Here is a 13200-nt window from a genome sequence, read left to right as displayed (position 1 = left end):
GGGCGCCTGGGTGGCTCAGTCGGTTAAGCATCTGACTCTTGATTTCAGCTCAGGTCACCACCTCAGGGTCATGAGATTGAGCCCCGCAACACTCTCCATGCAGAGCAGGGAGCCTGCTTGAGACACTTTCCCTTCCTCTCCCTCTGCCCCCACTCGCTTGTGCACATGCTCGCTCTAAAAATAATTTTTTAAAAAAGGATAGAACTACAAGGAGCAGATGTACAATTATAGTCAGAGAATTCAGTATCTCTTTCTCAATAATTCATAATCACACAGAAAATTTTTAAGGATATAGACTTGAACCAACTTGACCTAATTAATATATAGAGAACACTCCACCAATAATGGAAAAACGAACATTCTCCTCAAGGAAAAAACAGAAAACTTACCAAAATAGACCACATTCAAGCCATGAATCAAATCTTAAGAAAGTATAAAGTCTTTAATTCGTCCAAAATGGATTCTCTGACCAAAATGGAATTAACCTAGAAATAAAACTAGAAAGATACCTGGAAAATTCAAAATATTCGGAAACCAGGTAATCCACTTCTAAGTAACCCATGAGTCAAAAAAAAAGAAATAAAAGTAGAAATTGAAAGCATTTTGAACCAAATGAAAAAATACCTACAAAGAAAACTCCAGACTGTAATGTTCTAGCAAACACTTAAAGGTAGAAAGTATTCCAATCCTACCCAAATTCTCCCAGAAATGTGAGAATGAGGAAACACGCCAAATCATTCAAGGAGGCCAGCAACATTCTGATACCAAAACCACATAAAGACATGACAAGAAAAACAAAAACAAAAAACTACAGACCAACGTTCCTCAAGAACATAAGTGCAAACGTTTTTAAATAGATCCGCACATATATGGTCAAATGATTTTTGATAAAGAGTCAAAGGCAATTCAATGGAGAAAGAGTAAACATCGATAAATGGTGTTGGAAAAATTGGTTATGTATCTATGCCAAAGAAAAGAACTCTGGTCTATATCTTATATGTAATGCAAAAGTTAATTCAAAATGGACCCATAAAACTAAAACTATGAAACAAGAAGTCCTTGTACCTTGGGTTAGGCAAAGATGTCTTAAACACAACACCAAAAGCATGACGTATACATTTTAAAAGTGAAAAATTAAGTATTTCTGCTCTTTGAAAGACACTGCTAAGAGAACAGATAAGCCACAGACTGGGAGAAAATATTTGCAAGTTACATATCTGACAAAAGGCTCACACCCAGAATTTAAAAATGAACACTCCAAACTTTGTAAGAAAACAGACAACCAAATTAAAAAATGGTAAATTTGAATTTGAATTACTGAGTCATTTCCCCGAAGAGACACAGATGGCAAAGACACACATCAAAAGATGTTCAATATTTGGTCATAAAAGACGTGTAGCTTAAAAACTGCCCGAGATCCCACTACATATTCATTAGGATGTCTAAAATGGAAACTCTGACCATACCATATGTTATTAAAGATGTGAAGCAGCTGGGACTCTCGCGTTGCCAGAGGGAGCGTGACATGGTATAACAACTTTGGCAAACAATTTGGCCATTTATCCTAAAAAGATAAACACACATCGACCAAATGACCCAGTCATTCCATAACTTGGGATTTAGCCAAGAGAAATGAAAGCAGATACCCAGAGCAAAACATGTACACAAATGTTGATAGCACCTTTATTTGGAAAAGCCAAAACCCTGGAAACAACCCAAGTGTCCATCAATAGGCAAATGGGTAAGCAGACGATGGAATAGTATTCATCAGTAAAACGGGAATGATAACCTATACCTATACCTATACCTATAACCACTTGGGTGAATCACAAAACAATTTCGCTGAGGGCAACATGCGACACAACAGAAGAGTACATCCTATATGAATCCACTTATCTAAGATCAGAAAGTACACACTTGACAGAAAGCCAATGATGGAAAGCAGATCTGTGGATGTCTTTGGATCAGGGGTGGGTACAGGGGAGCAGGTGTGGTGGAAGCAATGAATACGATTGGGTTTTTTTTTTTTCGTTTATTTATTTTTTTATTGCAGTTTTTGTGAGTATATACATATATAAAAACTTACCAAATTGTACATTTTAGACAAACTGGATGTCAATTATATCCCTATGGAGCTGTTAACAAACAAAAATCGTTACAAGTTACCTTCTCTGGAACTAAAGACATCAGCACCTGAAGCTTTCACTGAGAGCTCCTGGCTTTCCTGCTATATGACTTCCCCAGCTCTTTGCAAAATGCCTCCATGTCTGGTCTCCTATCAAGAAACCCTCCACCTTAGCGACAGCTTTTCCAGGGCACTGAATGATGCATTTGATGGCCGAAATATATTCAATATCTGCTGAACCTATTAAAATGATCTATGTCTTTCATTCATATTTCACAGAGGCCTCACTTAAACACTTTATAGACTCTGAGTCTGTGCTGTCATAATATCTGATGCGATCAAACTGTCAGCAGAGAGAAATGTTCAGAACACTTTATATCTCCAGAATCGGATAGGAAGGAGAAATTGGAAACAGCAATGTCATAGAAGGAACTGATGATCAACAAAAACCTTAAACTCTTTTTCTCAATACAGAGGACATTGAAAAAACTAAATCTACAAAGTATGAGAAGCATGGAAATCACTGCCTCCTGTCTCCATCCTGTGATACAGAATTTGTACCCAAAGTCTTGCAACGAGACAGAGCTAAAATTGTCCAGGTAACTTACCCCCTGCTTTATCCAATGGCTTTTCTTTCATGTGTATTATTACTTTTAGTGACAACTTCTTTCTCCTTCCTTCCTTCCTTCCTTCCTTCCTTCCTTCCTTCCCTCCTTCCCTCCTTCCTTCCTTCCCTCCTTCCTTCCTCCTTCCCTCCCTCCCTCCCTCCCTCTCTCCCTCCCTCCTTCTCTCCCTCCCTCCCTCCCTCCCTCTCTTTCTCTCTTTCTCTTTCTTTCTTTCTTTCTTTCTTTCTTTCTTTCTTTCTTTCTTTATTTCTTTCTTCTTATGTTTATTTATTTTTGAGAGAGAGACAGAGAGTAAGCAGGGGAGGGGCAGAGAGACTGGGAGACAGCCCAGAGCCTGACGCAGGGCTTGAACCCACCAGAGTGAGATCATGACCTGAGTGGAAGTGGGATGCTTAACCGACTGAGCCACCCAGGAGTCCCTAGTGGCGACTGATTTCAACAGTTTCTATTTTTAATAAATTTTTCCATGTTTTTAAAGTTCAGTGAAGCACAGAGTAAATAATATGTAGAGTGTTTGCTTTCATGATTTGCATCTCTATGAGTAAGAACGATGCCTAATATTCCTGAATATAGCAATTTATATTATTTTTATGTAATCCTTATAGCATGCACATGAGGTGTTTTCTAGTTTTATACTTCTTTTGTTTGATTAATAAATATGTCACTAAAGATGGGGAACTCTGGTTATTCAGCAAAGTTAGTGGAGTCATCAATCAACAGACTTTTCAATAGTATTATAATTTACTCAGCAAACATCAAATAACTTGCTTTAGATTTTGTTTTAAGACACCTATTAGGGTTCCCTGGGTGGTTCCATTGGTTAAGCATCCAACTCTTAATTTGGGCTCAGGTCATGATCTCAAAGTCGTGAGATCGAGCCCCACATTGGGCTCCGCACTGAGCATGGACCCTGCTTAATACTCTCTCTCTCTCTCTCTCTCTCTCTCTCTCTCTCTCTCTCTCTCTTCCCCCCTCAGCTCCTCTCCCCTGCTTGTACTCTCTCTCTAAAAAATAAAAACCTTATTAAAACAAATTTTAAGTTGAAGTGATAAACCTCAGTACTGCATAAATAATTTTTACACTGACCCCAACCCCTGGGGAAACCTATGGGGCTCTGCATACTCCCTCACTTTCTTCAAGGTACATGGGCTTATCCACACACTTGCGAGGTCACCCAGCTCTGCAGCCTAGGTTGGGCTGTCTAATACCTGGCCCTCTAGCCACACACATGGAGCCAACGGCTCAGCACAGTTGCTGGGGACGCCCTTCAAGGCTAGCTCATCTCTGGAAGTGGGAGAGTCTTTTGGTTCCTGCTAAAAAGTACATACGTGAAGCAGTGTCTTCTCCTCCCATGGCCGAGGGGATAGAATCGTGTGAAGCTGAGATGTGGAAGTGATACACCTTACATAACATAGTCAAAAATACTGCATAGATGTCTTAAATATGCACCTTAAATTTGAATTTGAATTACTGAGTCATTTCACCAAAGAGATACAGATGATAGTGCATTTTTCCAGAATCAAGCATTTATTCTCACCCACCCCACACCTCAAAAATCACGAGCCTGGTTGACTATGAAGTTATCCATTTACATGAAGAAACCAAGCATCTAGAATTTATTAGAGGGGCGCCTGGGTGGCTCAGATGGCTGAGTGACCGACTTCGGCTCGGGTCATGATCTCACGGTTCGTGGGTTCGAGCCCCGCATCGGGCTGTGTGCTGACAGCTCGGAGCCTGGATCCTGCTTCGGATTCTGTGTCTCCCTCTTTCTCTGCTCCTCCCCTGCTCATGCTCTGTCTGTCTATCTGTCTCTCTCTCAATAATAAATAAACATTAAAAAAAATTAGAATTTACTAGAAAGTTCTTCTACTTCCTTCCATCCTCCATCCAGTGCCCTGGACTCGGGACCCTGAGTGCCATGATTAGGCTAATGAGTGGATGGGCAGCCTCCTCTGAGCCTCTTGCAAGCGGTTCATAGTTTTTCATTTCTTCCTGGCCTGGCCCCACAGCTGACTTATCCAGATGAAAATATTTGAGCCGCTTTGAAAATCAGAAGAAAAAAAAAAAAAATAAATGCAATTCCACTTGAATTCTAGTCATCTCAATATCACCACACTTGTGAAATATGATTTCTAACAATTTTGAGTGAAGGAAGAGGGCTAGAACTGCAAAAATGCCTAAGCCCCCCCCAAACCACGTAGCGGTACCCGGCCCCTGGGCCTGGAGCTTCTCCAGGATGATAGAATTCAGCGGTCTTTCTCATGCTGTTGTTGGTCAGCCCTGAGGTCATGGCTCTCCTTTTGGTTTCAGAGCGTAGGACAAACTTTAATGCCGTCCTTGCTGACTGACTTTGTGTGGAACCTCCTGATGACGCTGTCTTCACCTAATTGTGTAACTGCATTCAAGGCGTCAACCATACTGAAAATGACTCTGGAGTCTCATGCCCATAAGGTCACCATGGTAAGACACTTGACCATGAGTAGGGGGCACAGAGTTGATTCTCTAACTTTATTCTCTTGTTGCCTTTGTTACATGCTACTTCTTTTCCTGTGTATTTCTTGTTACTGTTCAACATGTCGCTTTGATCAAATGAGGGTTTTTTTTGTGTGAAAAAATATTTCAAGCATACAGAAAGTGTGGGACACAATGGCATGAATGTTCACCTGCCAATCATACCAAATAATCACATTTTGCCACATTTGCATCAGCTTTTTTAAAGAAATACATTAATAACTGGAGAATAATGCAGATATAACTGAAATCTCCTGCGTAACCGCTAAGGAAAGTTTTCAGGGACCCTCAGGTTGCTGCAGGGCTGGCTATATGATTTGTGGGGCCAAGTGAAAATAAACGTGGGGCTTCCTGTTCAAAACATGTGCTATTATTTAAAGGGCCATTAAATATACAATCATATGTCACTAAATTCTACTCCTGTAACCAATATTACACTATATGTTAACTAACTAGAATTTAAATGAAAACCTAAAATATATATACAGTCCTATGAAGTTTTTCCCCCCCTTTCCTCCATGGTCTCTCTCTTTCTCTCAATTTGTCATAGCATTTTTATTTTCTACTTAATGTCTTTAAGTTAAAAAAAAAAAAAAAAAAACTAAAATTTTAAAGTAGCACAAATTTTACCAGCCATTTTTACATCGTGCCATGCCATTTACAGGTGAAAACACAGAAGTGTTTAACTTAAGAAAATAATGCAAGTGACAGCTCATACACGAATATGTTTTCATTCGCACCAAAAGAGTGGAAGCAATACACAAAACTAACTCGATTATTTGTATTTCATTTCTGACATTCACACTTTCTATTAACGCCTTCTACCTTCAGCTTATTGATGAGTCATCATTTTCCATTTAAGTGGTTGAGGCTTCAATGAATGCTTATCTTATACGCGCTGTGATTTCCCACTGACTGCTACACATCTCGGGTCCACTGGAAGTCTGTACACTTAGACTGTGCACGTTGCATGTGAACGGGACTGCACACGGGAGCCACAGCCACCAACTTCCCGGCTCACGTGCATGCTCTATGGTCCCATGGGACTTCACTTCGAAAACACAAGCTCAAAAATAAAATTATTTCAATATTCGAGAGGGCGACAGCAAAGCTCTGAACCTTCTAAGTGCGGAACCCTGTCAAATGCATAGGTCACATGCTCATGAAACCAGCCCTGATCTGATGGTGACATGAGGGCTGAACTCTCAGTTTCTGGTGCTGACACAGGGTGTTATTCGACTGAAAATAAACTGAGAGGGGAGCCTGGGTGGCTCAGTCGGTTGAGCATCCGGCTTCGGCTCAGGTCATGACCTCACGGCTCATGGGTTCAAACCCCATGTCAGGCTCTGTGCTGACAGAGCTTTGGCTTCTGTCTCCCTCTCACTCTGCCCTTCCCCCATGGGCGCTCGGTCTCTCCAAAATGAATCAATGTTTGAAAATGTTTGAAAAAAAGAAAAAAGAAAATAAACTGAGAGTTCATACTCAAAATCAGCGAGCAGGAAAGGGGAAGTAAAGCTTTCAATAGAACTCCCAACATGGCTACATCCAGGAGCATTCCAGAAGGCAAGTAGGACCAAGGGGAAAGCTGGAGGGCGACAGTCATTTCCTTGATAAATTAAGCTCTTCTCTCATGCGGTGAGAAAGAGAGGGTAGATAAAGCCATACCAAGGCCCTGGAGGGGAAGAGGAGCCCCACAGAAAACTAGACGTGTAAAACTAGCCTCTGCCGCGGTAAAATCATTAAACAGAGAGAAAGCAAAAGCAACTGAACAGAAATGGGGTTCAGCAATTCATCGCTCCACCCAAGCTCCCACAAACAATTCAAGTACTAAGTACAGTGGATTGTCATCTTAAACAGGGCTAGGTTCTAAAATCAGTTATAATGGGAAATTGTGCATAGTTAAAATTATCCCTGGAAACCACTGAAACTGCACATGCAGTATGTGGGTTTCCAGTCTCTAAATAACCGCAACACAGCAAGTCGTTTCTCGAGAATGAAAGCAGATCATCACTGCACACTTGAGCATACAGTGACATAGCTGGCTTGTTTTAGGGGGCGCGCTGCATGGAAAGGAACGGGATGAGGAGAAAAGGGGATGAGAGCGCGTGCGCTCTCTCGCCGTCTCTCAAAAATAAATAAATGTTTTAAAAAATGTCTATGGAGAAGAGTAATGTTTAATTGTCTCCCGCTTCGTGCTCCCCTTGGAGCATATATGGCGGAAGGAATGTCCTGCACTCTTAACACTTCGCTTATTTTTTTTTTTTTCTTTTGTTTGGAGTAGAGGGCTGTGCACAGATAAGTAACTGAATTGTACATGAGGCAATCGCAATGGGATGTAAATTTACGTCAACCAACATCTCAGCTTGTGCTCTCTGAGGAATATTTCCAAATAAAAAACGCAGGCATCCAGGAAGATGAAAATTGATGTTGAATCTACAACCATTAGCTTGAGACAAATTTCAGGTCTAACTAGAAATCTCCTTGTTTAGGAATGCATAAAAAGGGGAAAACATTGAACACACATAGGACCTATGAATAAAATTTGCAAGCTTATGACTCAGTGTTTACCATTCTGGGCCATTCTTCCAAACACAGTTTCCCCATTCCATACACACATTCAAGTCTTCTTTAATTGCCAGAAAGTTTTTAAAGTATACAGTTCCATTGTTTTTCTGTTCCATTATTTTGACTTCCTTCTTTTTTTCCATTTTTTTTAATGTTTATTCATTTTTTGAGAGAGAGAGAGAGGATGAGTGGGGAAGAAGCAGAGAGAGAGACAGACAGACAGACAGAATCTGAAGCAGGCTCCAGGCTCTGAGCTGTCAGCCCACAGTCCAAGGCGGGGCTTGAACTCATGAGCCATGAGATCATGACCTGGCTGAAGTTGGACGCCCAACCAACTGAGCCACCCAGGCCCCCCTATTTTGACTTCCTTCTTAAAGGACTTGAATTATACACATGTTTTCTACACTGAGCCTATGTGTTTTATATAATGAAGCCTACCTTCCCCAAATAAACTTTTTAATGGGTATGTTGGGGTACCTGGGTGGTTCAGTCGGTTGAGCGTCCGACTCCGGCTCAGGCCATGATCTCGTGGTTTGTGAGTTCAAGCCCAGCTTCGGGCTCTGTGCTGACAGCTCAGAACCTGGAGCCTGCCTTGGATTCTGTGTCTCCCCCTCTCTCTGCCCTTCCCTCGCTCATGCTCTGTCTCTCAAAAATAAACATTAAAACATTTTAGTAAATAAATTAAAATTTAAAAAAACAGGTATTTTTCCACTATAGTAAATAGATAGGCTTCTTCTCATCCAAATAAGTATTTTACATTGTGTAGTCGCACACGTGAATATGCTTTCCTCTAGTGCGTATTTGTGTGTAGATTGCTGCCGTGGCCATTCTGAAAAGGACCGAATTCTTACATCCAAGAAATGCCTTGGTTGACAGGTTGCCATGGAACAAGAGGCACTTGTTTGACCCTTGAAATTACTTTTCCAGGTGTCTAAGATTGTGGATGCTATTTATAAGAAACTGCGTGAAAACTCTTCTCATGTGATGAGGCAAGCCATGCTGCGGGTCACTACCTTGCTGACACGCACTTCACCAAAGAAGGTCATCTTTCAGCTTATGGATTATCCAGTTCCAGCGGACAAGTAAGGCCCCCTCACCCCTTCCTACAGTGCTTTGTTCCCAGTCTCCAGAATCAGACAGAGCTAGACTCGGGCTTCTTTTTTTTCTCAAAGAGGATATCTATGTTTGTAACACACAGGATGATCATAAAGCTTAAGTAAGATCATACATGTTATTCATATTCTTGCACGATATCTACACAATACTATAGACCACTGACAAATGATCCTCGTCACTATTTTTTATCTGAGGCTTTAAATTGTGTTCTGCTGCATATACCACGGGAACAAATCACTCCTCAGAGTGATGATGGACGTTTTCCCCATAAGTAATAAAACTTACAGTGCTTTTTTTCTCACTTATGAAGAGCAGATGGAAGGCATTTCCACCTGCCAATAAAATAATGAAACATTAAAAATTCCCAGATATAATGGAGAGTCCCCTGTTACTTACATGTTTATCTGAAATTCATGATCCAGGATCACAGAAAATATTAAGGAGAAAAGAATACCAGTGTGAGCCTATGGGACAGTATGAGCCTAACACACATTAGACGAGCAGAGTAAAGGACATCACTCCATTTCTATCATTTGTACCTTGAGAAGGAAGGTAATACTTCTCTACTATTAGCAGTGTAAAAGGCAGGAAGTTACATTACGAAAAGGATGCAGGCTTTGGAAACGAATCTGAATTCCTTCCCGGCCACACAAATTTCTAAATTCCTTGATCAGATTTCCCTGTATGTGAAATGAGGAAAATTCTTTTTTATCTGTAAATCAATTATTGTGGGTTAAATGAGTTAACATCTGTAAAAGGACATCAAAACTCACAAAATGCCAAACCAATTATATGACTGACTTTCTTTTTCCAACTGAAAGCTTGTATTTATTTAGGAGGTTTAAACTCACAAAGTATTTTACTACCTAGAAAATTCCTGGAAATTAAAAATCTTCATAAGACTCAGCGTTTCCTCATTCAGGAATTAAGCACCCCATTGTATGTTAAATATTACCAGCCTTCGAGCATTTTGTTGAAAATGGGTACAAGTTGCCAATGAATCCAGTACAAACGATATGAAATGAGGGAGTACAGAAAGCAAGCATAGGGTTAAGTGAACTTCATTAAAACAGTCACCAGCAGGGGCGCCTGGGTAGCTCAGTCTGTTAAGCATCTGACTTTGGCTCCAGTCACAGTCTCACAGTTTGTGAGTTCGAGCCCCGCGTCGGGCTCTGTGCTGACAGCTCAGAGGCTGGAGCCTGCTTTGGATTCTGTGTCTCCCTCTCTCTCTGCTCCTCCCCGACTTGTGCGCTCTCTCTCTCAAAAATAAACATTAAGAAATTTTTTTTTAAATAGTCATGAGCAGATCTTGTGTATCTAGGTGAGGGCTGTGGCAGAAAAGAGTGGGATTTAGAGTTGAGCTACAACAGACAAACAGAAGAAATGTCTGATCGGTTAGAAGGTATGATCTGAGAGGTAAGGGAATGAGACAGACCATGTGCAACTGATGTCCATGTGGGTCTAAGCTTGGTTGCAAGCTGAGCCCCAAAGGCAGGAACAGTTGAGTAACGGATTCTAAAGAGCTGGTATGTCTCTGTTCCAGGGGACCAGGCCCCCTATTAGGAACCTAAACTCAGAGAGACTGAGCAGTAGGATCCAGAACCCCGCATGGATTGACAAGGTATCAGGAATGTACCCACACAGAGATGTGTAGCAGTTTTTAAGATGAGCACTAGTAAAAATAATCTTGAAAAGTGGCTAGGTGTGCAGAGGGAGGGAGGGGACTGGAGGTAGAGAAGCCAGGGTGCTAGTGACACCTGTGCCACTGGAATGTGTGTGACCTTTCACTAAAGGGCCCACCCCCCTGAGCTCAATTTTTTAAATCTAATTTTCTAATATTTAAATTTATATAGTTAATCTTTTACTTAGTATTTCTACCTCTTTGGGTTTTTTTTTAAGTTGATGTATTTATTTATATGTTAATTTGTATTTCCATACCAGTTTTTTAAATATTCTGTTATTCCTGGACAAACGAGGTCACAAGATGGGAGGACCAGAGTACAGAGTGGGGAAAGCTGATCAGTTCTTGATACTGAGCTGGACAGATATTTAAATATGGTAGAAAATTACGGCGCCTGGGTGGCTCAGTCAGTTAAGCGGCCGACTTCGGCTCAGGTCATGATCTCGCGGTCCGTGAGTTCGAGCCCCGCGTCCGGCTCTGTGCTGACCGCTCAGAGCCTGGAGCCTGTTTCAGATTCTGTGTCTCCCTCTCTCTGACCCTCCCCCGCTCATGCTCCGTCTCTGTCTCTCAAAAATGAATAAACATTTTTTAAAAATTAAATGTGGTAGGAAATCAACTTGCCGACTTGCAGACTGTATTTTCCGTAAGATCTCACGGACACTCTTCCTCTGTTTTCAAGGACAAGAGACTTAATGAGATCATTTGGAAATGAGCATACCAGTTTGGTTTAGACTTGTCTGTGATCTCTTTGGTATATAAACATGTAAAAGAAAAAACAAGACTTCGATTCATGACACTGTATTAAGCAGGAAATGAATAACCTGATTCTCATCGTGATGGTTGGGCGGGGGGTGGGGGCTGTGTTTGCAGCACTTTGATACTGATGTGGCACGCGGCAGGTTCTGAGTCAAGCGTGGCCCCTCATGTGCTGAAAACAATCTTATTGATACTGAAAGGAAAGCCTGGGGAAGTGCATGCTAGCCTCCAGGAAAGAAGACGTTTCTCTCTCGATACTACTAATATGATGCCTGTAGCGGTAAGTAATACTTAAGTATTAAGTACTAAGTGCTTCCTTGTCCTGGTGTTGTTTTTCTGATCATGAAAATCCCCATCTTCCCACGGACTCGGTCATACTTCTGGACACTGTCCTCTCCTTCATTCATTCATTCATTCACTCATCCAACACATATTTATTGAGCGCCTACTGTATGCCACACCTCGACCAGGAAGCATACATTCCGGTAAAAGACACAGACAATGAACACAAAACTGTGTTATGTATCAGATGATATAGAGCTGAGAAAAGACATAAAGTGATGTGAGTAAAAGAAAGTGACAGGGAGTTTAGGAAGGTTGGTCAGGGGAGGGGCCTCTGCTGAGGTGACATCCAGTCAGAGAGTGAAGGAGTGATCCTTGCAAATACCTGGGCAAGAGAGAAGAATATCTAGACAGAAAGACAAAAGCCCCATAGATGGGAGCTTGCCTAGTAAGTGAGTGACTCCAAGGAAACTGAAAGGAGAGAATGGAGCGAGGGCGGAAGTTTGGAGATGGTCTCAGAGACTAGCCACCGGCTAGACTGGATAGACTTTGCATGTGAAGCCCTGATGTCATTTGCGCCCACCATTTTGTATCTCCCAAGGACTAAACTCACCACTCCTGGGAGTAAATTCTAGTCTTACAGAGACACAATGGGAAACAAAATGGGTAGCGCTCCACAAATGTGAGGTGGTGGGATGTGTTTCTCTGATGTGGCAGGTGGGTGTTGCAGTGGTTCCTGGGCCCAACAACTGTTAGTGATCTGGCCTGTCTCCTCTTAACCATCTCACTGGCCTGGAGTATTGAAGCACGGGAAGGACCTGGGTTATTGGCAGGACCATCCTTCGTGGCCACATATGAAGGGGACACTGGAAAGTATACTGTCCTTGGGAACCAGCTTGCTTCTTCCAGTCTGGCACCCAGGGGGTTGTTGATAGTACTTTGAGAGTCCATTGCCATAGAATACTGGGCATAGTTCCATTCAAAATGGACTCCATAGCTGTTAGGGAATGAATGAATATGCATGCACGCTCCAGGCTGCCTTCAGGGGGTTGCAGGAGGGATTGCGGTGTTCCTCCCTTCCCCCTCACTAAGGCTGACTGGGCTTAGAGGCAGATGGCTACATTCTTGACTTCTTTTTCCTTCCCTTGTAGGCATCCCAGGCCCTGTGCACATTGCTGCCTGTTGCTTCGTACAAGAAAGCAGTGGCCCAGTTTTTCCCCCAGCTCCTGATGGCCCTCATGCTCCAAGTCTTCTACATCAGTGAACTGAGACTGGTGACAGAGGACAGGCCGTTGTGAGATTGCAGTGGTTATTTCAGAGTCAATAAGAAATAAGCTCCCAGCTGTCAACTATTTCTAGTCCCTCGGGTTCATGTGGAACTCCTTATAATCCTACGCAATGCATTCATTTATTACAGTTTTCTTTGTGAAACTACCCCGAGTACCTAGAAGTGAGCTAGCACCCTCCCTGAGTGTATGTGGCGTGTATAAAGAAGCACCCCCACTTTCTGCCACAGTCGGAGCGGGTTGGGGGGCACC

At 42.1% G+C, this 13200-nt stretch overlaps 1 protein-coding gene across 1 annotated transcript in view; it reads left to right on the top strand.

Moving 5' to 3' along the window:
• MROH9 (maestro heat like repeat family member 9) overlaps positions 1-13200 on the top strand; it is an 83720-nt gene that overhangs the window by 45688 nt on the left and 24832 nt on the right. The window contains exons 8-12 of the mRNA XM_019424614.2: positions 2600-2724; positions 5062-5211; positions 8755-8909; positions 11495-11660; positions 12814-12956. Coding sequence (XP_019280159.1) covers positions 2600-2724; positions 5062-5211; positions 8755-8909; positions 11495-11660; positions 12814-12956 — 739 coding nt within the window. The remainder of the gene's footprint in view (positions 1-2599; positions 2725-5061; positions 5212-8754; positions 8910-11494; positions 11661-12813; positions 12957-13200) is intronic.

Source organism: Panthera pardus, unplaced genomic scaffold (assembly GCF_024362965.1).
Source record: "Panthera pardus isolate Hobbes unplaced genomic scaffold, ASM2436296v1 HiC_scaffold_21, whole genome shotgun sequence".
NCBI lineage: Eukaryota > Metazoa > Chordata > Mammalia > Carnivora > Felidae > Panthera > Panthera pardus.
Note: the sequence above shows the minus strand (reverse complement) of the source record. Positions and strands in the feature narration are given on the sequence as shown.